The following is a 27239-nucleotide window of genomic DNA, read 5'->3' as shown; positions in this document are numbered from 1 at the left end:
GCCTTTCCACCGCTTCCCCTGATTCCGGCGGTCCTCCAGAAGCTGTCCAATGTTCAGACCAAAATGATCCTAATTGCTCCGGAGTGGCCACGCCAGTGGTGGTTCCCAGACCTTCTTCACCGGTCACTCAAACCACACATCAGGCTACCATATCGTCCGGACCTTCTCACGAAGTTCAGAGGGCAGATATCTCATCCCAACCCCTCATCGTTGAGTTTGGCAGCATGGCTCCTGAGCTAGTGCAATATGGACACTTGAACCTACCTCAGGATTGTATGGAAATTCTGAAGGAAGCAAAGCGCCCTTCCACACGATCAGCCTATGCAAGCAAGTGGAAGAGATTCTGCATTTGGTGTTTACACAACAACATTGACCCGGTTTCCTGTGGAGAACAATCTATCCTGCCATACTTGTTAAGTTTGGCAAAATCGGGCTTACAACTGTCGTCAATAAAAGTTCACTTGGCGGCTGTCACAGCATACAGAAAGAGTCCTTCACAAACTTCCTTTTTTCGGATTCCGATTATTAAGGATTTCCTAGAAGGTTTAAAGAAGGTTTTTCCCCCCATTAGAAAGCCTTCTCCTCCATGGGAACTGAACGTTGTCTTATCACGTCTGATGCTGCCGTCATTCGAGCCAATACATAAGGCATCGCTGCAACATCTCACATGGAAAGCTGCTTTTCTGGTGGCAATCACTTCAGCGCGTAGGGTCAGCGAAATCCAGGCCCTTTGCGCTCTGGAACCCTACACGGTTTTTCATTCTGCAAAAGTGGTAATGAGAACTCATCCAAAATTTTTACCTAAGGTAGTCTCCGACTTCCATGTGAACCAAACAATTTCATTACCGACTTTCTTTCAGAATCCAGCTACTCCTGCTGAGAGAACTCTGCACTCTCTGGATGTAAAGAGAGTCTTGAAATTTTACTTGGACAGGACAAAAAGCTTACGAAAATCACAACAGCTTTTTATTAACTATGGCCCAATCAGAACAGGTTTGGGTACATCTAAACAATCTTTATCCAGGTGGATTGTTTCATGTATAATGTTATGTTATCAGTTAGCAAACAAATCCCTTGGTGGTAGGCCAAAAGCCCACTCTACCAGAGGGAAAGCAGCTACTGTAGCCTTGATGAGAAATGTCCCTTTGGCAGAAATATGCAAGGCTGCCACTTGGAGGTCGGTCCATACCTTTACTAAGCATTACTGCCTTGATACAGACGCTAGGGCAGATTCTCAGGTTGGGCAGGCTTTGCTCAAGAATTTGTTTGCATGATTCATGTTTTTCTCAGTATTCTTATATCTACTCCACCGCGGTTATGGGGATGGGCTTGCTACTCTATTCAGTGCTTATGACTATACATGGAAATCCCCTACGAGAGAAGAAATGGTTTCTTACCTGTAACTCCAGTTCTCTCGTAGGGGTATTTCCATGATAGTCATAAGCAACCCTCCCTCCTCCCCGGTGGAGTTGACATAGAACATGAATATTATGGAGGTTGGTACTCCAACAAATGTTTTGTTTTTTCTTCATGTCAGGTTAATAGCCTCCAAAAAAGAACTGAGGCAACTGCCTTTTGCTGTGCATGATGGGAAACAGGAAGACTTTACTTTCTTAAAGGCACAGCTCTATTTTCATTCTGTATAATGGCAGCCTATGGGCTACACTGCCCTACATTGTTTTATTCTCATGAGAGGTGTAAATAAAATATGAGAATGTATTTATTTATGTATTTATAGAATAAATAGAGGTTTAAACGTGAAATTTACACTACAACTGTTTTTTTTCTTCTAACAATTTGGCCTGTGTAGCTGTTCACATAGGCTGCACATTGTTATTCTTAAGTGTTTTTCACAGACCTTTTTGTCAAGGAGCTGATGATTGCACTTAAGAATATACTACACAACAGTGCTCCGGGGTCCCCGCAGGCGCGCGGAACTATTCAGTGCTTATGACTATCATGGAAATACCCCTACGAGAGAACTGGAGTTACAGGTAAGAAACCATTTCTTCTTTCCTCTTACCTTCCCCTACCCAATGTTTTTTATTACTGTGTACTGTTATGTATACTGATGCCCCCCATTGGTACGGGACATGTCAAATAAATGTGATCTAATGGTTGATGAACACAAAGAAACTTAAACTGGGTACACAAGAAGTTGTCTATGAAGCAATAATCGGACTAGTAACAGTTTGTTATTGGACACCACAGGTGAACGGGGCTTCTGATCAGGCCATGTTGAAAAAGCGTGTGATTGAACTTCAACAGCAAAATGATCAGCTGCTGCAGGAGAAGGAAGAGATGGAGCAGAAGCTGCGCATAGAGATCCTACAGTTAAAAGAACATGTAGGTACAGGGAGAAGGAATGGACAGGCAAGGGGTCTGATGATACAATTTGTATCTTTATCTTACAAGGCTTTTTGAGCCATTTAAGTTGAGCAATACCTTATATTAGGAGATGTCACATGCCTTTCTTCTATAAGCAATCTACCTCTAGCATCTTTATAGGCTAGGTCTACAAACAGAAATATAGCTTCTGAATGAAAACACAGCCTTGAACCCTTTCCTGTCCAAGACCTTACTCTGTGAGCTGAGCCAGCGAAACTGTAGCCTTTTTAGCGGATGTTAATGTAACCAGCTGACATCCAGTCTAAAATTCCTATTACAGTGTTGAAAATAACCACGAGAACCTCTTTTCACTGTTTCTGATCATGCATTTCTAAGCTGGTGAGGATCTTGTTGTGTTTCTGACATTTGTAAGATGGTAGGTACTGGGCATGACTGGGGAGGGTTTTAGGCTGTTTTCCAGCCATACTGTTTTAAAACTACAGCCCTTGTACTTCCTCCAAATGTTTTATGATGGTTACACTGGGCCATATTCTTTTAACCCTTTAGTAAGTGGATTGGCGTCGTGCCAGGAACATGAGAGATAAACACACCCCTCAGCAGTGTCCCTACTGGAGGTAACTAGGTTTCATTGTCCAAACAGTGCATTACTGCTACCAGTGCTTCCAGAGGCATAGCTCCCGCAGGGGTGCAGTTTGTGGTGTTACACCCCCTAAAAAATGTATTCTGTAGTAAATAGTTGGGTACAGGTGATTTCAGTTGGGTGAAGTGAAGTGTCTGTCAGATTTCACCTGTAATTTTTACATGTCCACACTGCCAAAATGTTTTACACACAAAGAGAGATAGGGGAGGATCTGGTCCCCATACTACCTCCCTGAAACAAAAACCAACAACACAAAGAGTATGGGGAACTTTGTGGGCAGACCGGTTACCACTACCATACCTCACGCCTAAATTAGATCACTACATCTGTGATCTGATCACCAGCTGAACAGGCCTAACCGGTCTGTCCACTAAGTTCCTCATACTCTTTGTGTTGTTCACACTGACAAAAACACACACTCTTTTGCTTGTCTGTTTTGAGGGCCTGACCCTTAAGCCACTCCTCTGCTTCTCATATAATGTGTTTCACCCAAGATGTCCCAGCGTGATTGTTGGGAAATCTGAAGCTCACCCCAACTCCCCCCCTGCCACAATCATACTGACCAAGCTATGCCACTATGCTCCTGAGAGTTCCCCTTCAGTCTAAGCTCAATGTCTAGGTTTTTGTCTACATTTTAACAACAATGGCACCGGAGCATATAAACCCAGCCGTACCTGAATGACTTGTTTTTTACTCCAATATGTACAGACCAAACTCCAGATAATGACCAGTGTATTGACAGTGGGCCAGATTTAGATATTGGCTGATGGGTGACTCCGTCACAACGATGATGGATATCCCATCCGCCGAAATCGAATTCCCATTATTTTCTATGGGATTTAGATTTTGGCGGATGGATATCCATCACCATTCTGTGAATGAGGTCAAGTTACTGAGTAACCCAGCAGGCATTAGCCTCTTCAAGTCCCATTTCTGGTGAGATGGATTGGTGGATGTCCCAGAAGTGGTACAAACTTAGTTATGAACTTGTCTGTGGGCCATGAATGAGGCCCTTCTGTGAGCCATGCCTGAGGCCCTTCCTTATACACTGAAGCAGAGAAAAACCTATCTGGTGATAGTTACTGAGTACTCTGATTTCCTTTGTGTTTTCTTTGTATGACAGCTAGCCATTGGCTCTTGGGGTGTTCTAGTGAGCTTTACAAGCTTACTCAGTGGCACATGTGCATTCAAGGAAACAGGTTTATTTGCTGCCACCACACACCTCTTTTTCATGCCCTTGATGTAGCAAGTTGCAAGCTCTATATCCGAGGCTGATGAATCTTTGAGTCCGTGCAAAGGATTTAACTAAGGAATCCGTTAACAATCATCAGAATTAAGAGTGTAACGATTTTGGCCACACAATAAGGATACAAATCTGAAGTAAAGTTAAATGCTTTTATTACAAATTAACACTCAAGTTAATGTAAACAAATCTCAAGAAGATACTATAAAGATACAGAATAAGCATTAGGTAGCCAAATCTTCTGAAGAAATTTAGGCGAGTTAACATATGACAAACCAACAATTCAATAACAAAAATACAAACAATTTAACAGCAAAATGTGATCCTCTTAAAATAGCTTTCTGTCTTTCCACTCACACATGAGTGCAAGTTAAAATCATCTAACTAAATTGACGTAAGGGTGATTAATCTGAAGTCAAAAGCTATGAAAAGACAAAAATCTAAAAGCATAGGGACAGAATTAAAAATGTAAAATTAAAACAAAGGAAAGGTGAAAGGGACGGTGAAGGTGTTGGTGAAGGTGTCAACATCTCAGAAGCTTGGTCACACGTCTTCTTAGAGAGAGTTAAGTGTAAGCCTAAGCCACACTCAATGTAACATGGGGACAAAAAGGAAAGCCAGAGGTCTGTACCTCTCAAAGTCCAAGGAAATCTGCTTTGCTCTACTCCACAGTCATTTGTAGTAAGTTCTAGTTAATACTGCAACAAAAATCCATCAGGCGACACCTTCTTGATCACGCCATCATGTGCTCCAAACTGTTCTCCTGTCCTGTGGTGTGACTTGCAACACCATCCGCAGCTCCCACAGCAGTCCTGGGAACGCTGTTGTCCTTAGTCCTTAGTCTTCTGGATATCCTTTGCAACATGTATGACTGAGGGACAGTCATCTCACATTCAGTTCTTCATGTTCCTTCTTATCAGCATTCATCTTACAGACTTTCTATGTGCAGAAAAATAGCATATATATTGACAAACTAGCAATTTATGTGAATGCACCTACAATGAAATAACACCTAAACAGTTTCTCATGTAAAGTCAAGCTATGAACGATATTCACTAATGCTCATTTAATTCATGCTATACAGTGCACATATTTATTCTACGTTCATATAATGTTGATTACTCTCTCTCATTTAAACTTCATTACAGTAAATAAAATTGTTAACACATGTATTTGAATATAATTGAGAGCTACATTTATCATGGTTAAATCAATAAACATTAGTGTACATGTTACTTAAATGGTTACTGTTTCTAGTACAAATACACTCAAATAACATGAGGATGGTTCCAAGATGATACCCAATGAGTATTTTTCATTAAATACAGTTATGACACACCATATATGATTTTCTAGCACTACAATGAATGCACTCTATTTTTGACTTCGAATGCATCACTTTACATTAGTATAATATTAATTTACACGTTATGCTCTATATTGTGGTTACATATAGATCAACATTGTGACATCAGGGGTAGCAGCAAACATACGCTGCTGCAATCCCTCCTCTGATGGCGAATCAATCCATCACATCAATCTGTAATCTATTATCTGAGAGCCAAATCAAAATCTCAGAGGTTGATCCAGGAAAGATCTTCTGGATTCCTCTAACTGCTTAATGTCACTATAACGTATAGTCTGTCTATTTTCAAGTTCTATTTCTGTTTTTCTCTTCTTTTCTCCTTTCTTCCTTTGCACTCTCTTGTACATATATGACTAATCCACACATAGAAATTATCAGCAAAGGTCCTAAGATGCTTCTAACAATTTCAGTACCTTGACTTTCAAACCATTTGTCTAAAGCTGAAAATCCTCTCCCTACAGCTTCCTATGCACCAGTTGTTTTTAAGTCTTCTAAATCTCCTTTCATGTTGGTAAGGTTCCTAATGTAGTTCTTCAACTTATTACTATTATTTGAGAAGTAAGTGCAACATTGTTAAGCTTGCAGCATCCGACAGACTCCACCATCCTTCTCGTAAAGTCTGTCTAATGCTTTTCTGTTTTGCAAAGCCATTAAGCTTATGGCAACCATCAACGTATCAACTAATAATAAGGCACCTGTTGTACTAATGGACAACTTATCTGCAATTGTTGATATCTTTCTTATTTTGGGATCGTACAAGATCACTCCCACAGACGGAATCAATGCACCAAAAATATCTCCTACAATTTCTGAACCACTGGTACTACACCTAGTTCTTAGCCTTGTATCCCACACAGGACCATCAAAATGTTTCATGTGATAAACTTTGGAAAAACTAGTCCTAGATAGCATATCCCATACCATTCTTTAGGCAACCTAAAGTATGCATGTTCTCCACAAATGAAATGCACTCCAGGTATTGCAGGATCTGGTCCAGACAACATGAAGGTCCACTTATTCTTGAATTCAAATATGTATTCACACTCTCTGTTTCCCACAAACATTGTCAGCTGTTGTTCTTGCTCTGTATATACACAGTTTCTCTCTGTTTCCAATCTAGTGTTGAGATTGCTTGATTCCCTGCATCTGAATATGCTGGTTCTTTTTTTCCCCAGTTGTGCACAAACACCTTTTTCCTACCCTCAATTTCATTCCGCTTCTCCTGTCTTCAACTAGATTCAGAACATCCTTCTCAACTTTTATCAGGGCACATGTAAAGTTGTTGTAATAGACATAAACTGTACCAAATGACATGGTAGGCTCACAACGTCCTCCAACTGTCTCTTTATTCTTTCTTTTGGGATTCTTTTTCAAATGTTTCAAAATGGGAACTTCAAAAATAAAAAGACATAATTCAAATAATAATATTGAAAATGTTAATTTTCATACAAAAGACTTGTCAGCAAGCTACAAGTGACACCATAAGTCAAAGCAATATGGGGATATGTAATTCCCTCTGCATCTGTTGCAGGTAATTGCATACATACATAGCAGTTCTTTGCTTCCATAGTGTCAATGTACTCATAAAGCAATTTATAATACACATTTGATGAAATATCCTTTCTAGAGGTATCTACATGTAACTCTTTCTCACTCAGTGAATGCATTCTATTGTCAGTAGAATTGGTGTTGTAGGGGCACTTGTGGATCTAATATTTTCTACTCTAGAAGAATCCTATAAGAAAAGCAATCAATGCTATAATTTCTACAACTAACCCTACTGTACAAATATATTTGTGTCTACTAATATTGTTGTTTCTACTAGGCACCATGAGTTCTCTAATTTCAGACTATTTAATAAAATGCAGTAATGGCAATAGTCTTTTTCAGTCTTTCAACTGAGCAAAGCAATAGCAAGCAATTGTCTTTGCAGCAAAGTTCAAATGTTAATTGCAATCTTAGTTAGTCTTCCTTAACCTACTTAGTGTTCTTCTAAATGTCAACCTATTGTGAATTCTGCAGACTAGGACCTTGGTAGTCTTCTTTATTCTCTACAAATCACTTAAATGTCCCTAGTAAATGTACAGTTCGAATTCTCTAATAATCACATCCAGGATATAAGGTCTCAGTCTGTCAAGTGGCAATAGAATTTCATAGCTCAGTCCTGCCACAAAGATCAGTTGACGGAGGTTCACCTGGATTCCAGTTGTCAAAACAAAACATTCCCAACTCTCTTTCCCAGTCATTGGCAGCACGATATGTCCACTCATATAAGGCGTACCTTCGACAGGGTACCCTTGCTCTCTTTGATCTGCAGACTACTGGCCCTTCCTTATCACTGCACCTTGGCCACAATCTTCAGCCTCTTCCGGAATATTTTGTGGAACTTGTACTTCAAGCACAGTTTGGTCTCTTGGCCACTGGTCTCCAGGTACAACTCATTACAGCACTAGGTCCTTTGTCAACATCTGAGTTTTTCACAGTCAACATGTCTTGTCTCGACCCTCCTGTCCTAACTTCACCCATTGACTCAAGCTTACTCCCCTCATCCTGAACATGTACTGTCCTAGTCACTTGCTCGTCCCTAACTGCTTGACTAACCTCCTCCCTGCATCTCACTGTAACCGGACCCTCACGGACAGGTGCTGTTGTACCATCAAGACGACACAGGACTCTACGAGTGTGCACTGCATGAATCCAGTTGGCGAGACCTCCACACTTAACAGCAGTCAAGGGCCTTTCCAGTAAGGTACAAAGCATTACTTGTGCACGTGCTTCCTCATCATAACCCAGTCACCTGGGCTGAGGTCATGGCACTGCTATTGCTGCGGCTGAAGTTATCACTTCTGCAACCTGATGAGACACAGAGTGAACCACATCAGCCAGTCCTTTGCAATAATCAAGAACCATGTCATCCGTAATGTTCACAAGCACATTTGCAGGCACAGCTGGTAACCTCACGGTATGGCCCATTAGGATTTCATAGGGTGACAGTCCTGTTCTGGTACCCGGTGTATTGTGAAGACTCATCAACACAAGAGGCAGTGCATCAGGCCATTGCAATAAAGTGGACGCACATACTTTAGCCAATCTGAATTTCAGTATTCCATTCCCTTTCTCAACAAAACCAAAAGCCTCTGGTCTGTAACTGCAATAGAGTTGCTGCTCCTCTTGCAATGCTGTACACAGTAATTTCAGGACCTCACTGTTAAAATGAGTTCCTCGGTTTGACTTGAGAGAAGTCAGAAACCCCAAACATGGTATGAGCTCCCTTAACAACTTTGCTACTGTGAGATTGTCATTTTTCCTAGTCGGGTAGCTTTAAACCTAATGAGAGAAAATGCATACAATAACCAAGAAGTATCGCAGTCCATTGCACACAGGTACTTCGATGAATCCTAACTTTATCCTGTTGAAAGGTCCTCCTGATCTTCCCATGTGCCTCAATGTTACTGCAGCTGGTTTGCCTACATTTATCTGTTGACATGTAACACATCTGTGACACAATGCTTCGGCATTCAGCCTAAATCTAGGATTGAACCATATCTGTCAAAACAATCTCACCATTGCATCACGTCCCACATGAGCTGGGCCATGATGATGTCTTGCCGTAGTTGGTATCAAGTTATTTGGCAACACAGTTCTTCCATTATTTGAAACCCAGATATCATCCTAATCTCTTTAGGCACATCCTGCTCTGATCCAACTTTGCTGTTCTACTTCTGACACCTCTTCCTGTAACCTTTTGACTTTCTCTCATGTATCTGCTGCATTAACAAGAGATTGCAATTTCTCTCAACTGTTCCCACATTCAAGTATTCACCATTGAATGCAAAGCATTTAAAGCATAATACTTTGCTACTTCTCTGCATAATAATTTCTCACAGCTACATAGTCGGTTTCTTTGCGTTGAGCTGAACACTTCACAACCGAAAATTGGGCAGGCAATGCTTTCAGTAAATCATGGACTCTCTCTCCATTATGGGTGGGAGAGCCAGAGGAGGTTATAAACCCCCTTCATGACTGTAACTTTAAAAAGTCATGGACGACACCAAAGCCATACTGACTATCAGTGAAAATGTTCATCTTCAGCTGGTCTGAAAAACAGCATGCTCTTGTAAGGGCAATCAATTCAGCACTTGTGCGGAAAAGATTCCTTGAAACCAAACGGCTTCACCCACACCTAAGACAGTACAGACTGCGTAGGCAGCTCTCAGGTTTCCTTCATGGTCTCTCAAGCCGGAGCCATCAACAAACATTAAATGATCTGCTTCAGAAAGTGGTGTATCTTGTATGTCAGGTCTTGGCTTCGTGCACAGTTCAGTGACATCAGAGAGTCATGCTTAGTTTCATCATCAATATTTGCATCATTTACAGGCAATGACAACACATTTGCAGGATTCAATGTTGTACATCATTTCAATGTCACATAAGGAGCAGCTAGGATTACCTGCTCATAGCTTGTTAACCTACTGCTTGTGAGGTGCTTTGTTGTGATGTGAGACAACAAAATCTCTGTAGAGTGGAGTGGGGAACACAAGCATTCATAGGATGACCCATAACAATGCTTTCCCACTGTTTATTGCTGAGATTTGTTGCGGCAACAGCTTTCAGACAGCCAGGCAATGCTGAAAATACTGGGTCAAGTGTAGCTGAAAAATAGGCAACAGGTCTGTGAGTGTTTCTATGTAGCTGAGTTAGCACTGAGAGTACATTTGTTGTAATCATACATTCCCAGAGTAGGGTGATGGCAGAGATTTTCTTTCAGCTCTGAAAAGGCACATATGCAAGTGCTATCCGGTGGTAACGCATCTGACCCATCCTTTTGTGTCAGCCTCTGTAAAGGCTTGGCAAAAGGGAGAAGTTGGGAATTCACTGACAACAGTAGCCCACCCTTCCCAAAAACATCCTGAATTCTTTCGGAGTTTTTGGCAGATTCATTTTCAGAATCGTGAGATTCTGTATTGTGACACCTTCCTTGCACCTTTCTCAAAGTGATGTACAAGGTATAGAACTTCACAATACTGGAATTTAGGCAGGGATACTTTGGGCCTCATTATGATCTTGGCGGTCTGGGCCACCATGCCGGCAATGTCGGTAAATACCGGCTTCCCGCATGGCGGCCCAGACTGCCATATAATGACGCGCCCAAAACCACACGCCGGAATACACTGCCACCGCCAGCGGTAATGCTGGCAGGGGCGCTGTATTCCAACCCGACAGGGCAGCGCTGCAAGCAGCGCTGCCCTCCGGATAATGATACCCATTCCGCCAGCCTTTTCCCAGCGGTTCACACCACCAGGGAAAGGCCAGCGGAATGGGTATCTTAAGGCAATTCGGGGGCCCCTGTGCAGTGCCCCATCATGCAGGTCACTGCCCGATTTAGTGCGACAAGTGCAGCTACACCCATGTGCTCCATTTGGAGCCGCTGTCAATGTTACTGCCCTTTTCCCCGCTGGGCCAGTGGGGAAAACATTATACGGCCGGCGGGGGTGGGGGTTGTCGCGCAGGCGGACATCTATTGACCGCCAGCGTGGATCTCTGGGGTTTTAACCGCTGAGATCATAATGAGGGCCTTTATGTCCATTCTCAGCTAAGGGGTTCAACAGGGCAATTGTGTCTCATCTGCAAGCTTCTTGTATACTTGACACCACTAATAGGTTGTCAATATACTGTATCAGGACTGAATGCTGAAGCATCACTAGGGTCTCCATAATATTTTTCAGAATCTGATTGAAAATAAATGGACTCAATATATCCTTGTGAACTTGGCACCATTCCACAATACGACTGCAAAACCAGAATGCGAAGAGGAATTGCCTTTCCCCATGCAACGGTAGGGAGAAAAATGCTTGACAAAGGTCGATCACAGTGAACCACTTGGTCTCACACGGAATCTGAAACAAGATCACAGCTGGATTTTGTACCACAGGACAAAAAGGAACCACAATTTCGTACAATGCAGTACTTTCCGTTGGGCTTCCGCAGTCTCATGATCAGTGAGTTACGGGGACTTCCCATAATTTCTTTTCATATCCCTTGCCTAATCATTGAGTCAATCACTGGAGTAAAACCTGCAATTGTTTCTGGTGTTATGTTGTGTTGCGGGATTCTCACATACCCACCATATGGCTTTACAGTAATCCGTACAGGTTCAACACCTTCGATGAGACGTATCTCTTTTCCTTAAACGTCCCAGACGTCAGGTAATACTGTATCTCTCAGAAAAGCAGGTAACTCATCACTTGCCAGCACTGGGTAAAATGTGACATCAGGGGCTTGATTAACAATTTTGAATTCAACATCTTTGTCGTGAGTCTGTATCTCTTTGCCTCTTGGAGTAGAATAGATAGAGCAATTCAACTTAAATAAGAGATAGCGTCAAGCAGACTTACAGGACCAGAATCACACACTACAAATCAGTGATTCTCTTCAAAAGATCCTATTTTTACAGGTACAGCTTCTATTACAAGGATTATTATGTGTTTGTTTGCAACACACACAACTTGGATTCTTTTTCCAAATAGGGGTCGGTTGAGAATCTCTGCTGTTCTCCCAGTAGAGCGGGTAGCACCATTGTTGACAAAAAATGACACAATGTGGTCATTCAGCTCACCATCCACGAATGGACCACTCTGGTCTCCCTCTAAGGATGCACCAAGTATGCATTCCACCCCCCTCAGATACAGTCATTGACAGGTCTGAGTTGTAATCCTCGTCTGTTGGATCTGGTTCTGATTAGACCTGGGAACATGTGCATTTTCTTGGGGCATCGGGACTTCTGGAACCTGCATCGATTGACCTTGAGATGCATTAAAATTTTGCATTTGCGCTCTTTGCATATGCTGTGACTGAACAGGGTTGTTTCCCTGAGACTTCACAAATCCTCCATTCTGTACCTGATTTTCATTTGCACATTATTTGGATTAAAACAATATTACCTCTTCCAGTGGCTCAATTTGCAGCAGACATGACATGGATTAGTCCTTTTCAAAGTCATTACATCCACTCCTGTAGTCGGGTCCATTGGAACACCTCATCTTCTACCCTGCTGTTGAAATCCATTACTTCCTTGCATCATCAGAACTCCCTGCTGAAGGATTCCCTGCATGCCACCAATATTTCCTACAAACTGTGGATTCTCACCCCTTTGTGCAGCTTTCATCTGTGCTGCCATCTACTTCCTCAATCGGTTTTGTTTCATCTCCAATTTGTCCCTGCAGTATTTTACATATCTCAGAACTTAATCAATCGGTTCACTCTGCCGACAAATCAAATGATGCTGAATCATTGAATTAACGTCAGGTTTCAATCCTTGCACAAATCTGAACAAAAAATATCCCATATCTTTTGCCTCAATAGTCTCTGTGCCACTATGCTGTTTGAACACTAGCAACAATCTCTCATAATAGGAATGTACAGGCTCTTGGGTTGTCCTGCCAGTCTTGATCCAATCAATGTATTTAGGAGACACTTTTAATTTCAAAAAGGAAATCTCCTGTTGATACTTCTTTATTACCAATGGAGAAGGAGCTTTTGTCTCTGGATGTCTCATAGGGTCTTTGTCAGGCCAATCAACAGACACTTTGCATTGAACACACAAATCACTTGGAATGTCAATGTCAAACAAAGTGTTCAAATCTTCCTACAAAACTTTCGAAAGCTTCTCAAATCGCTCATTCTGTCTGTACCATTCCACAGGCTTCTCTCTCAACTTTGGGAAATCATTTGTGAATGACGCAATATCCTTCCTACTCCAGGGTGCATGTACATAATAACCACCTGGAACTTCTCTCATTGGAAGCATGTAGACATCTTCGTCATATGCCCCAGACGGAGGCATCTCTAACCTCACTGTCTTCCGATTCTTCTTCTTTACCCATCTTCCTTCCCATTCGTTTACTTCACTTCATTTTCAAATGTAGCCCAAAAATTCCCTAATCTGCTATTTAATTCTTGGACGCCTCGTGTTTATCTAATCTTGAACATGAAACTCAAGCAATAGCTTTTCTGTAAAGATTTGGATTTATTTAAATAAACTTTTTTTTAATCTTCTGGCCAATTCAGTTAGTCTCTTATGAGCTTGCCCTACATGTCTTACAATATCCTTACATACAAATATTAGTTTCCCTTTGTGGCTAATTGGGCTGTGCCAAGTGTTCCTAGAATCATTTAATTCAATTCTAATTTCTGTTTAGCCACATCTAATGCTCTTTCTCTTTTTGGGGTTTAAAATCTCCTCCCACTGTATCCTGAATTTGCCATTTCATTTGGAACGTTGGTGCTCTTAAGCCTGTCATCTAATTCCTGAGCACCAAGACCATGTACTTCAGCTGAAGTATTAATTAATATTTCTCCTCGGGAAGCCTTTGGATTTGCATGATCTGGATTTGCATGACACTGCAGAATTTGGCACGTACAAAGGTACCCTTCTATTAGGAGTGCTACAATCAATATTTAGACTAGGGTTTTGTGGGTATTAAAAATGGTGGTGATCCTTGAGGAAAACTTGCATTGGGAGTAAATCCTGTCTGACTTGTTTCGGGTCTGTGTTTGCAATACATGTAGGAGGTATCTGTGTTGAGACTGAAGGAAGTCTCCTTATTGTCGAATTCCCTGAATTATTATTATTCAGGACATTTTGGTCTACATAAACAGTAGGAATGGCCAATGTATATGTATTATTCCCGGTGGCTTCTGGATCACATAGTGGAACCAAAGGACTAATTGTCACGGAACAATCAGTGCATCTGGAGTAGTTAAGGCATTTGTATTCTGTGGAAATGTCATCCCTAACTTCCCTCTAATCTGATTTGAAGTTAGTTCTGCTGGTGCAGCAGGTATATCAAAAATGTAATTTCCCATTGTCTCAGTTGCCCCTCTTGTTTGGCCCATGTTATATGGCGGTGGACGATTCAGCAACAGCTCATTTATGAAATCCTCATCCAAATCACTATAGCTGTCCTCATCTCTGTTTTCAATGGGTTTTGCTTCTTCTTTCTTTTTCTTTCCCTTTTGTTTAGTCTTTCCGTCTTCTTCAATAGTTAAGGCTGGATATAATTGAACTCCCTCAAGAATGTCTGTTCTCCAAGGTTTCTACTGATTGTTCCATCTAGCATTTGCACACGTTTGCAGTACTTTTCTCACCTTTCCTTCATATTTCTTTTTATGTCTCTGATAAGCTATGTTTTCCCAGGCATTAAGTGCTTCAAATTCTGCGGGCCTAGGAGGCAGTTTCACCTTATACAAAATTTGCCTTAAATGTTCAATAATACTCATGCTATGTGTTCCATAACTTAGAAATGCCGGTGTACCCTCTTTCTCAGTGATCTTGTGCCATTGTTCAAGCCAAAGGTGTGTGAAGATCTATGTTTGACACCATATAATGACCCGGCCTAACTTCGGAAGGAGTCTCCACCCCCCCCTATAACTGGTATAAAAAGCATCTCCTTTCATCAAAACTTCGCAACTCTTTAAAGAACTTCATTTTCCAAATCAAATTTCAATTCTCACAATAACTTCTCGTTTACAATCAGGAAGTAATTCTCCTTCCCACAATTGTCTATTCAGCATTCACAGCCAATACCAGCGCAACATTCTGTGACGTAGTCCACCAATACCAGCGCAGCTTTGCACCAACTGACCTATACCAGCGCAGCAAAATCTCACTCCCTGCAGCGACTCTCCCTCCTTTACAGTTTCTCTCACAAATACTCTCTCACTCAAACCTCAATGCAAAAAAATCCAAGCGATTTTCAACAAAAACTTTGTGTGCTCCTCTAAATGTTTGGGGTTGTCGATCACTTCAAAAGCAGTTCAGAGCTACACTTTTCGACCCACTCTCATGTTCACTTCTCAAATGAAACCTAGAAAAGCGGATCTCACTTGGAGTGATAGTTTCTCCCTGTGCACTTGATATTCTCTATACCAACCTCTCACAATCACACAAAAGAAAGTCCCTTACTGATGATCCTGTTGATGATGTCTCCTGATCAGCACAGCTTAAACAGCTGACAAGTACCTTGTACATTTTTCTCATATCCCGAGATCTTAGGTCACAAAGGACCCGATAACCATCTCAACGTCTTTGCAAAAAGTGCCACATTTTCTCAACAACTTCAGTTTTTCTCTGCAAAACACCATAATCACCTCTAGCCACCACAATCTAAACATAAGCAATGCAAAGCGCAACTCAGTTGTAATGATGCTGGAACTCCATCAATCCTCCAAATGAACCATGGGCTTAGAATTTTGGGTTGGGTTTGGACAATTTCATAACGGGACACCCTAATTCCCTGTCCTACCTTTCTCTCCCCCAGGACCAAACTTTAATTTGCTATCTCTCTGAGGACTGAACTGTCCTCTGCTACCCTCTGTGATGCAGCATTTTTAATGCTTTAATTTTGAGGCCAGTGAATCCTTGAGTCCATGCAAAGGGTTTAACTAGGGAATCAGGTAACAAGTAAATCATCAGAATTGACAGCGTAACCAATTTGGCTGCACAATAAGGATCCAAATCGGAGGTAAAGTTAGTGTTTCATTACAAATTAACACTCAGGTTAATGTAAACAGAACTCAAGAATATAAAGATACAGAATAACCAGTGGGTAGCCAAATCTTCTAAGAAATTTAGGCGAGTTCACTTAAGACAAACCAACAGTTCAGTAACAGCAATACAAGAGATTAACAGCAAAATTTGATCCTCTGAAAATAGACCTCCATTGTTCCTCTCACACATGAGTGCAAGGTACAATCGTCTAACTAAATTAACCTAAGTGAGATGAATCTGAAGTCAAAAGCTATGAATAAGAAAAATCCAAGGATAAGGAGGGAATCAAGAAAGTAAAATTATAGGAAAGGGAAGGTGAAAGAGACGGTGAAGGTGTCAGCATCTCAGAAGCTTGGTCATAAGTCTTCTTAGAGAGAGTTAAGTGCAAGGCTCAATGAAGCATGAGGACAAAAAAGGAGAGCCAGAGGTCTGTACTTCTCAAAGTCCAAGGAAGTCTGCTCTGCTCTAATCCACAATTATTCGATGTAAGTCCCAGTTAATAGTGCAAAGAAATGCACCAGGCAACACCTCCCCAGTCGCACCATCATGAACTCTATGCTGTTCTCCTTTCCCGCCTGCACCTCCCACAGCAGTCCTGGGAACGCTGCCATCTTTGGTCCTCTGGAGATCCTTTGCAACAAGTATAAATAAGGGACAGTCATCTCACATTCAGCTCTTCATGTTCCTTCTTATGTATGTATGTATAGAGTATTTAGTAAAGCGCATTTCGACCAGAGGGGAGTGAAACCAGAATTCTCCGATCGCTCTTAAGACTCAAATAACCAGGTTTTAAGTTGTTTGTGAAACACTGAAGAAAGGGGATATTCCTAATTTTCAAGGAGAGGGAGTTCCATAGTTTAACAGCAGCTGTAGAAAAAGCTCAGTCCCCCCCATTTCACTTTCTTAGTCCCAGAGGCATAAACTAACTTCAGGTGAGCTGATCAGAGGGTCCGCCCAAGTATGTACCACTTGATAGATGGAAGAGGCGAGTAAGGACCCTGTAAGTAGAGGGACTTGTGAGCCAGACACAATGTTTTAAAAGTAATGCTCTTCCAATCGGTACCCAATGGAGTTTGTGCAGACTATCTTTGGCAGACGCAAACTTGTCTAAACCCAGAACCAGACACGTGCTTTGATTCTGGATAAGTTTATTTAGTGAGGCTTGGCTGATGCTCAAATAAAGAGCATTACAGTAGTCCAGTCTTGATCCAAACAAGGCTAGCACTACCGTTGCTCTCAGATCCTGAGGTATGAAAGGGAGGATTTTCTTAAGCATCTTAATGATCCAGATGCATGAATTGGTGATTTTGTTGACCTGGGTGTCAAAAGTTAAGGCAGAGTCACAAACGACTCCAAGATTTTTCACTGTGGCTGAGGGAACCGGTAGTGTCCCACATAACTCCGGCCACCTGTTTGAGTCCCAGACAAACAGATATCAGCATTCTTTCTTCTCTCAGGCTTTCTATGTGTAGAACAATAGCACATCTATTTTCAAACTAACAATTTATGTGACGGCACCTGCAATGAAATAACATGTTAGCAGAAATGAAAAACAGTTTCTCACGTAAAAAAAATTCAGGCCCTGCAAAGTCAAGCTAAGAATGACATTCACTAATGCACATTTAATTCATGTTATACTGTGCACATGCTAATTCTACGTTCCTATAATGTTGATTACTCTTTCTCATTTAAACTTCATGTTGCAGTAAATACAACGAAATAAAATTGTTAACCCATGTATTTACATATAATGGAGAACTACATTTCTCAACAGTAATCTATAAACATTAGTGTACACGTTACATAAATTGTTATAATCTGGAGTATATATACACTCAAATAACATGAGGATGGTTCCAAGATTATACTAAATGATTATTTTTCTTTAAATAAAGTTATGGCACATTGTAATTGATTTTCTAACACTACCGTGAATGTACTCTATTATTACGTTCAAATGCATCACTTTACATTAGTATAATATTAATTCATATGTTATGCTCTATACTGTGGTCCCATATAAATCAACATTAGGGCATCAGGGGTGACAGCAAATCTACACTGCTCCACTCTTCATAAAGTCTCCTATCTATTTCTTCAGGAAATTGTTCTCAGGCTGATCCCGGTGTCCACAAATTAACCAGTGCTGTCTCTAGCTTTAATGTTGCTGGTGCTGCTGCAAGATCAGCCTGTTGCTACTTCAGAGGAAGCAGGATTGAGATCCTTCTTGTCAATACCTAGTCACAAAGGCACAGCAATACACAGCTGTTGAAGGGGGACGAGTTGAAGCATTAGGTGCAAATGTTCTTTATCCTCACAATCCTCACAAGGGGCACTTTAGTGTATCCAGGGCACAGCGGCAGAGCAAATAGGTGACTTGGTCTTCATTCCTGTAATAAGTCCAAGTTATGTCCCCTATACATAACTCCAGAGCCCAAAATCCCTAATCTAAATAGAGGGTCTGGTAGTGGCAGCTGGTTAAAGTGAAAAGTGGTGGGACATAAACACCCATCCCTAAAATGTAGTGAGCAAGTGACCAGTGTGGTAGAAGTCTAGTTCCTCCAATTTATTGAAAAGAAAGTGTATCTCTTACATACTCCTCTGAATGAGTGGGTGTGTAGCTTCCTAAAATAAAGACAATAAAACTAAACCTACATAATTGGAGGGAAATACAAAGTGGGCAAAAGATGTTTAAGTTGATATTGTCTTTCTTGACAAAATTTATGAAGACGGTGTAAGGTGTGAATGAGAGTGAGATGAAAAGAGGAATTTTATAATATAATTATGTATGTTGTTGCTGTTTAGATCAGAAACGTCGCACGGGAGAATGTGCAGATTTCTGAAGAATTAAAACGTTATCGACGCTCTGAAGACCTGGAGAAGAGATTAAAAAAAATGGTAAATAATTGTTTCCGATTGCCTCATCTGTGTCGCAAGCCCTTCTGAATACCACAATCTTTTTACTTTGCATAACCATGCCCTTTCACTCTGCATACCCCAGCCCTGCACACCTGCACACCCTGGCCCTAGCCTCCTGCAAATTGTAATGCTGTGTAAATGTGTACAGAGCCCTCTGGTTGTTGTCTGTATCCTTTGGCACTGCTCCTGGTATTGTTCCTGTGCATACCATTACCCTGACACTCTGCGTAACTAGGCTATGCTCCACGCATAACAGGCAATCTCATTCTGCATTCCTTAGTCCTCCTTTGCATACCAAGGTCCACTTCCTTTGCATCAATATTGCATATCATGTGTAGGCCCGGTTTCCTCGACTGTCGATATTTACTCAGCCCCTCTGCATAGCTAGACCTTGCTATGCTGAATGCCTTGATTCTCCCATCTGCAAGCCTTGACCCTTGACCCCTTCATACTGTCTGCATAGTCTTTAATATACCTTCTTCACCCTCTGTGTATGGTCCTTCTTGCCCACCTACCTGCCCTGTTTTTCCCCACTTTCCTTGCTTGCCTGTATACCATGTTGTTAGTCATCTTCATTCCCTCTCATTGCCCTCCTCTGTAAACTGTTATCTAGCTGCATCCCTTGCCCATGCCCCCCTAACAAATCCTGCTGTTGCCCCTCTGTATAAAGGGTGATTGCACTCTGCATACTTTGTCCTTGCACCTTTGCATGCCCTGCCATTGCGGCTTTCTATATCTTGTCCTTACTTCTTCGTACACTGTCCTTGCTGCTCCTGCGTACCTTTCTCTACTAATCAGCACACCATATCCTTACCTCTTTAGCTACAAAGTCCTGAACACTTTGTATACCTTGCCACAGCCACTCTGCATCACTTGTACTTGCCCTATACATTCCTTTTCCTTGTTCCTGGGCATAACATTTCATTGCAGCTCAGCACTCCTTGTCGCTCTAAATACAGTGTGTTTTCTTCTTTGCATACCAATTCCCCTACTCTCTACATGTTGTGGTTTCTTTCTACTACAAGCACTTACAATCTTCCTTAGGCACATCCTTGCCATACATCTCTGCATGCCTTGACTTGTGCATTTATTTGTCCTGTCACTCTGCATGCCTTGTCCATGCTTCTCTAAATGCTTTGTCCTTACAGCTATGCATAGTTTGTCCTTGCCCTTTACCTTCTTAATGTTGCCACACTTCAGGTTTCAATTTGTTACACCAGTATGCCCTACTGCATACCTTGTTGTAACTCATTGGCATACCTTGTTACGGGCCCCTCATACATTGTTGTTGTCCCTTTGTATACCTTGTTGTTGCACCTCTAAATAACTTACTGCTCTTCTAACCTTGCTCTATTTCTACATAGCTATTCATACCACTTTGCATGCAAAACATCCCACATGGAGCATTTGTTGGTCCCAAGTTTACTCTTTCCATGCCCCTCTGAATAAACTGTACTCACCCCCTTGTCCATGCTCCTGCTTACACTTGCAGCTCCACATAGCTTGTTCTGCCCTCCTATATACATTATTTCCCCCTGTTTATATATTGCCCACACCCCTTTTTATATATTGCCCACATCCCTTGACATAGCTTATCCTTGCTGTCTGCAATCCTTCTCATTGCCTATCTGCATACATGACCCCCTCTATATATGCATTGCCCTTGAACTAGCCTGTGCGTACCTTGGCCCTTCATCTCTGAAAAGACAGGCTATGTTCCTTTGCATGCCCAGGCTCTGCCTCTCTGGATGACTTGTTGCCTTCATACCTGCTCCTCAAAACACATGTTTTCCCCCACTGTAACAGTTGGGTTTGCCCCTCTCCATACATTGGTCCCACCTGTCTGCATACCTAGGTTCTGCCTCTCCAAAATACTTGCTTCCATCTCTCTCTATATATTGCCTGTACATTGCTTGCGTTCCTGGGTCCCTCACTGTATATGTGGGTTCTACCCCTCTGTGAGCATGGATTCTGCCTTTCTTCACACACCGTTTGCCCACTACATCCTTTGAGTCGAGTCCACTCCATTCTTTAGCCCAGCAAACCTTTGCTTCCACTCCTTTTCATAGAATGATATTGCCTTTTTACTCATTGGTCCTGTCCCTCTTCTAACATGTATTTTACCCATTTGGGCACATTTGTTGTGGCTTCACCTTGTGACCACATTGGTTCCCATTCTCTGTCCCTTCTAAGCTGTTCATTTTGCTTACTCCCAAACATATGATTCACTGTGCTGCAGGCCTTGAACTTCCCCCTCTCGAGTGTCCTTTGATATGCCCTGGCATGTTTTGTTTGGTCAACGAATGTTTTACTTTTCTGAGTTTATCTTGTTACCACTCACTGTTCAGATACTTAGTATCCCATCCCCCGCAGGATGCTTTTAACACCTCTAACAGCGATTGAAGAGTGCACTATAGGAGGGGTGGCAATGAACAATTGGCAAAAATCAGCAGATTTATTTTCTGCTTTCCTTTTGGTTTCCCCAACTTGGTTAGAGGCCGAGAAGCTGCTTAGTTTTCTATTAGCCTGAGCAGCAGGCCTTCGACCACAGGACTTTTGAATGAAAGACCACCCATTGGGGTGCCTTCCAATGGTGTTTCTGTCCATCGGTTACCGTTTTGCAAGGAGAGAAGCAGTGCTTTAGGTAACTGATTTTTTTTTCTAGAGACAATCCAATGCTCATATGGAAATCTGTTTACAAGTTTACTTTCCCTCCAACCACTTTTTTCCCAGCTGTGTGAAGAGGTTTTATTTCTGCCCTTGTCAGGAGTAAATTTCCAACCTTTCTCAGTATGGGAAAAAAATAGAAAAGAGCTGGTGAAAACCCCTAAAACATGCAAGTTAGTAGATTTGCACAGACTCCAAAATGCATTCCAACACCAGAACTACTGCTTAACGCTACCTTCAGTCCCAGTTAGTAGATCTGTGGAAAGGTGGCAAAATGCTGGAATTGCTAGAAATCAAACCATACTATAGTATGAGCCCTGGCATAATCAGAAAGGCTATTATCAGAACTCTTATGTAACCAGATTGCTGCTATAATTTATTGTCGCAGTACAAGGCACCAAAGGGATACATTTATGAAGCAACCTGTCCCATGGGCAAGTGGATATTTTATTAAATTCCACACTCCTGCTTTTTACATGGCTTTTTCATTTATGTGATAGTTTACCGCAAAATTACTGTACCTGTTGTCTGCTCCTAGTAAGCAGCAATGCCATCTAATCTGTACACCCTGTTCAAGGCTGAGCACACAGAAAACGATGCCTAATACATTCTGATTGTCCGCAAAGACAGCTCCACATCTGTAGACATCATGACTTTGAGCTTGTACCTCTTCCACAGTGTGACATGGATGGTGCTTGTATTATAGAAACTTATTCTGCACCATTTGCGATAGAGGAGAACTTCCACAGTTTGGGCTGGAGTGTTCCCATGGGAAGCGGGGTCAAGACTTATTTGCATATGGCTGGGTCCAAACTGGGTGTGATGTGGCAAGCAAAATTACAATGGATTAAACCCAGATCTGTGACTGGGGGTGTGTGTTTGAAAAGTTTCAACACTCAGTCCATCATTTAATTTTGTATACTTTGCTATGTGTGCCCTGGGTGGCAAGGGTATGCCCAGACATAGGTACCTTGCTGGCTGTGTCACTGGATTCAAGCCAGCCTGGCTGATGAGGGCTGATACCCCCAAATATTCTCCTGGTCCCAGCAATAATTCCAGAAGCAAGGTCTTTGAAAATTCAGTAACCCTGCGGGTTTTCCTTTGTAAATATCTGGAATATCCTTTCCAGATATTTAAAAAAATCTTTTTGATTCAAATCAAACTTCTCCCAAAGTTCCTTAAATGATACCAGACTAGAACCTTGATAAAACTCTCCTAATTCTAACATTCCCTATCTCCGCCATCTTGCCAGACAAGCATCATGAAAAATATTGGGCAGTATCGGGTTCAAATAAACTGGAGTATACCAATTATATCTGACAAGGCTGACTTTCTTCCGCCAAGTTGCCTAGTCCTTAAAGGCAGCGCCTAACATTTTAAAAGCAGACCTTCTTACAGTAACTCAGCTCCATAACTCTTAAAAGGCAACCTTTGACATCTGGTCCGATTAAGAGCTGATAAATACCTGGTGTGTGCTGATTGAGTCCTTGCCCATCATATTTATTATCGATACGCGGTCTCATATATTAGAGGGCAGAAGCCTGCGGATATAGCTTTAAATTTGGAAGTGCCCAGCCAAGTGTCAGTATTTCCTGAGGGTATTTTCAGACTGAGTCCCTATACCCTGATGCTTACATTAACCAGATTCACAGGCCTACTTTATTTGCAGGAGCCATGTAGCAAAGGTAGATTCCACAAATATTGTGGGCATCATCTTTTTTTCCTCCCACATGACGGTCACTTTGGAGTAAAGGGAAGGCATTCTGACTGCAAAATCTTGACAGAATGTGCTAGAAACTGTTGCACTTGACAGCAGATGTTCTTAAATACCAAGTGCAACAGTATACATAAAAATATTGTTTTTCATGTGAAGAAATTAAGTCTGGAAATCCTCTGTGGTTCTCTCACGCGCTAGTTAAAAAGTACTGGCTCTGGGAGGCAAATGCCAGTACAATGCGTTGTGGTAAGGGGTGCCCCACAGGTTCCTAAAAAGACAGGTTAATGTTTTTCGATGCTAGCAACGTAAGTCTATCTGGCTGCACCTTTCAACCTCATCTACATGTATATAGTTAATAGGAATTCTTGCATTTTAGATGAAGCATTGGAGTTCTATCTAACAAATATGATGACTTTATATGCACATTCAGGAAGCGTGATGCCTCTGACAGACTTCTATTACATATTTACATGATTACATTCATAGACTGAGACATTATTTGGTGATTTTTCCATGGAAGTACACTATGCAAAAAGGTGTCTCAGGATGTGCCCCTGCAGTGGGGAAAATGCAAGTGTTTATGACTATCAATGACAATCCTGTGTTGCAGAACTGTAGCATTTTCTGACTGCAAAATCGTTCGCATAAATACAATTAAGTTTCAAATTCAAGAATAGAGATACTGCAAAAATACACACTGAGAGAAATGATCAACTTTATCACTAATAAGCCTGCTAACAAAAATTATTTGATTTATAGCCCTGTCTGTATGAATACAAACCATAAAGGTGCAGATACAAGGTATGTAGATGTTAGATTGAAGGCATAAAATGGAGGCAACCCACACATACAGGGAAGATCTGCTGCAAGCATAAGGGTGGTTACCAAGAGACACAAGGAACATCAAAAGGGTGCCTAGAGACCTGCAAAGGACATCTTCTGGGAGAATCGAAGATGTCAAGCAGGGGAGGACAATAATTTGAGATGCTTTCATTTCAGGGTATTCACATTGAGTTGCAGATTCAGACGTGCAAACATTTAGCTATTCCAAGAAATGCAAGAACCAAATGGGTGGAAACTGGGGATAAAAAAAATGATTTCCAGCTTGGTGCTGATGGAAAAGTATCCTAAAAAATGAAAGAATTGGAGGGTGGGGGGATTCCTCTGTTGAATTCTCTACCAGTTAGAATTTCCTCTTGAAATTGAAGACTATTCCATGACCACTCAGCTCTTAATTAGGCCATAAGGCAGTTCAGGGAATCACTAGTATGTAGGTGAAGGGGAAGAAAAGTCAAGACAAAAGTACATGTGGCAACTGTCATTAACTAAAAGTGGTGGGGCGAAACAAGGTGCAGACTCAAGGAAAATAATCTTGGCAAACACAAACTAAATTGATGACTTGCAGTGCAATAACATTATAAAGTTTTTTTTTCAACTGTTTTTATTGAGTTTAATAAACTATAAACATGTAGTGCAGCGCAGGTTATTGCAAAATATGACAGCATCACAATACCAAAGAATGTTATTGACTGAGGTCCAAGCCAGGAGTCAGTCGCATCCATTGCAGCAGAATTGCCCTCCAACCCTCCCATCCCACACAAGATCCACATGAGACCAGACATTGTATAGCTTGTGGAAAACAGAAAGCTGTCTAGACGATAGTAGGCCGTCACCTGCTCGAGAGGTTCAATGTGTATGCTCCCCCCCCATCCTCCGTACTGCCTGCAGAGCTTGAATCCTCCATCCCAGTGAATCGTTCCAGTAAGGTTACCAAGCTGCCAAATCAGTGAGTGCCCTCTCATCCCTACGTGTCAGGCGCATATGTTGTTCCTCGGCCATACCCCATTCCATTAAGTCCTGTATCTAATCAGGGATCAAGGGATTCTGGGTACTCATCCAACCATTTGCCACCCTGCGCCTAGCCTACACCAGCTAGCTAAATCTAGCTGTGCTAGTTTATATGGAATACTGCGGTCACTGCACCACTCCCAAGAGAAAAGTCATTGGAGTTGCCTCCAACCCCAGGCCCGTAACTTCCTTAACCTTCGCTACCACTTCCTGCCAGAAGTTATTTACCATCCTGCAGGTCCAAGCCAGATGCAGGAAGGAAGCACCCAATGCGCCACACCCAAGACACCCCGCTCTTCGTCTCAGGTCAATCTTATTTAGTCAACTGGGTGTGAGGTACGTTCTGTGTACAAAGTTAAAATGCAATAACAAACCTATTATTACATGACACCATACGCACCATAGACAAGGCCAAATCCCAATCAGCATCTGCTATGGGTACCCCCAGGTTATTCTCCCATGCCCTGCGCCCCACACTTATCACACCTGGTTGATCCTCCCAAAGGGCTTTATAAAACCGGGTAATCAAGTGCATCCCTTCACCCCAGTTAATCAAGCCATTCAGCATCGCAAAGGCCTTAGGGGCTACCGGAAAACCACTCCAAATCTCACATGCCACACTTTCGATTTTAGTGTATTCCAGGAATTGACCAGAGCCCAAACCAAACAAATCCTTAGCTTCAGTAAAAGAAATGAACTCCCCATTGGGGTAAAGATCCCCGGCCGCCTCACATCCATCCAGTCTCCAAGCCTCCATAGGCATCAACTTTTCCATATCCCGAAAGGGTGCTAAATCCCATATTCTCAGCTCTCTGTCGAAAGTGGCCCGTCTGAGCACATGTTTAATTGCCTGCTCCCAGATCACTGCAGTGGTCCTGACCAAGTAGGGAGCAGCAGGATCAGATCGAACCAAAATGTTTAACTTTAAAAATTTTATGTAAAGCATGTTGATGATTCAGTTTTCATTAAATTTAGTCAAATTAAACATTTACTTACCTTGCTGCACATCCTTCGATCCTGGGGTTCTTCTCGTTGTCCAGCGCAGGCCCCAGCCAACTCCCCTAACCAGTCCAGATGCTGCTCTCATGCTGTTAACCAGCATTAGTGAAGCACCAGGTTTGGATGGAGCAGACTGCCTCAGCGCTCCCAAAGGCACTGCAGAGGCCTGTGCTTGCTCTTCACCCAGCTGTCTAAGACAGCTCGGGTTGGAGAGGTTTAAAGTGCGCATGGAAACACAAGAAATGTTACAAGATATCCAAGGCAGCAACTAAATGATTGTGGAGTGGTGTCTAAATGGGCTATTTAAGATTTGTCAGGTGGTCCACCAATCCACTGGGACATAAGAGCCATTACTTCTGCCACCTCAGCCACTCACCAAATCTAGACATTGCTGCTCATGAAGCGGGTGATTGCCACTGAAAGTGCTTCCATCAGCACAGTAGAAGGACTTTTTGCTAAATGGTTCAAAGCTATTTGGTTGCAACGCCATGGTGATATGGTTAGCGGGTTGGCTATTTTTTGGTTTTTGCTCATGCTAAAACGCAGTTCACAAATATTTCCTAGAAGTATGATTTCTTGGCCTACTTCTGTAAATTATTGTGTATTCATAAGGGCTGTAAATCTGCACTAATACAATATATCATGGATGCACTTTTGTGACTTTACTTAAGGATTGGGCCCATAATTAGGTATTGAGTTAGCCAAGACCTTTTGTTTTTATTAAAATTCTGTCATTTCTCTCTCTCTCTCTCTTCCTATCTATAGACTAGCTTCACTGTGAGTGACAGCAGTCTGCTCTTTCACTAGGAGCATATCGGTAAACAAAGTTGTTTTGTTCAGTGCCAGAGGCTACTGTGGCAATGTCTTCTTTTTGAGACCAAAACATAATATTTCTTTTTGCCAATGTTTGTTATAATGATGAGGGTCTGGCTGCTCCCACAA

General features: G+C 41.9%; 1 protein-coding gene and 1 long non-coding RNA gene across 3 annotated transcripts in view; one reads left to right on the top strand and one right to left on the bottom strand.

Annotated features, from left to right (window-relative positions):
* The window catches only part of LOC138266144 (uncharacterized), a 149185-nt gene that overhangs the window by 103853 nt on the left and 18093 nt on the right, over positions 1–27239 (top strand). The window contains exons 6-7 of one of the 2 annotated variants that reach the window (XM_069214580.1): positions 2212–2346; positions 18953–19045. In XM_069214580.1, the coding sequence (XP_069070681.1) occupies positions 2212–2346; positions 18953–19045 (228 nt within the window). The remainder of the gene's footprint in view (positions 1–2211; positions 2347–18952; positions 19046–27239) is intronic. The other variant, XM_069214581.1, reaches the window with a different exon arrangement.
* LOC138266145 (uncharacterized) overlaps positions 4408–27239 on the bottom strand; it is an 89194-nt gene continuing 66362 nt past the window's right edge. Inside the window, exon 3 of the long non-coding RNA XR_011199472.1 lies at positions 4408–5171. This is a non-coding gene — a long non-coding RNA (uncharacterized lncRNA). The remainder of the gene's footprint in view (positions 5172–27239) is intronic.

This window comes from Pleurodeles waltl, chromosome 11, assembly GCF_031143425.1.
Source record: "Pleurodeles waltl isolate 20211129_DDA chromosome 11, aPleWal1.hap1.20221129, whole genome shotgun sequence".
In the NCBI taxonomy this organism is placed as follows: domain Eukaryota; kingdom Metazoa; phylum Chordata; class Amphibia; order Caudata; family Salamandridae; genus Pleurodeles; species Pleurodeles waltl.
Note: the sequence above shows the minus strand (reverse complement) of the source record. Positions and strands in the feature narration are given on the sequence as shown.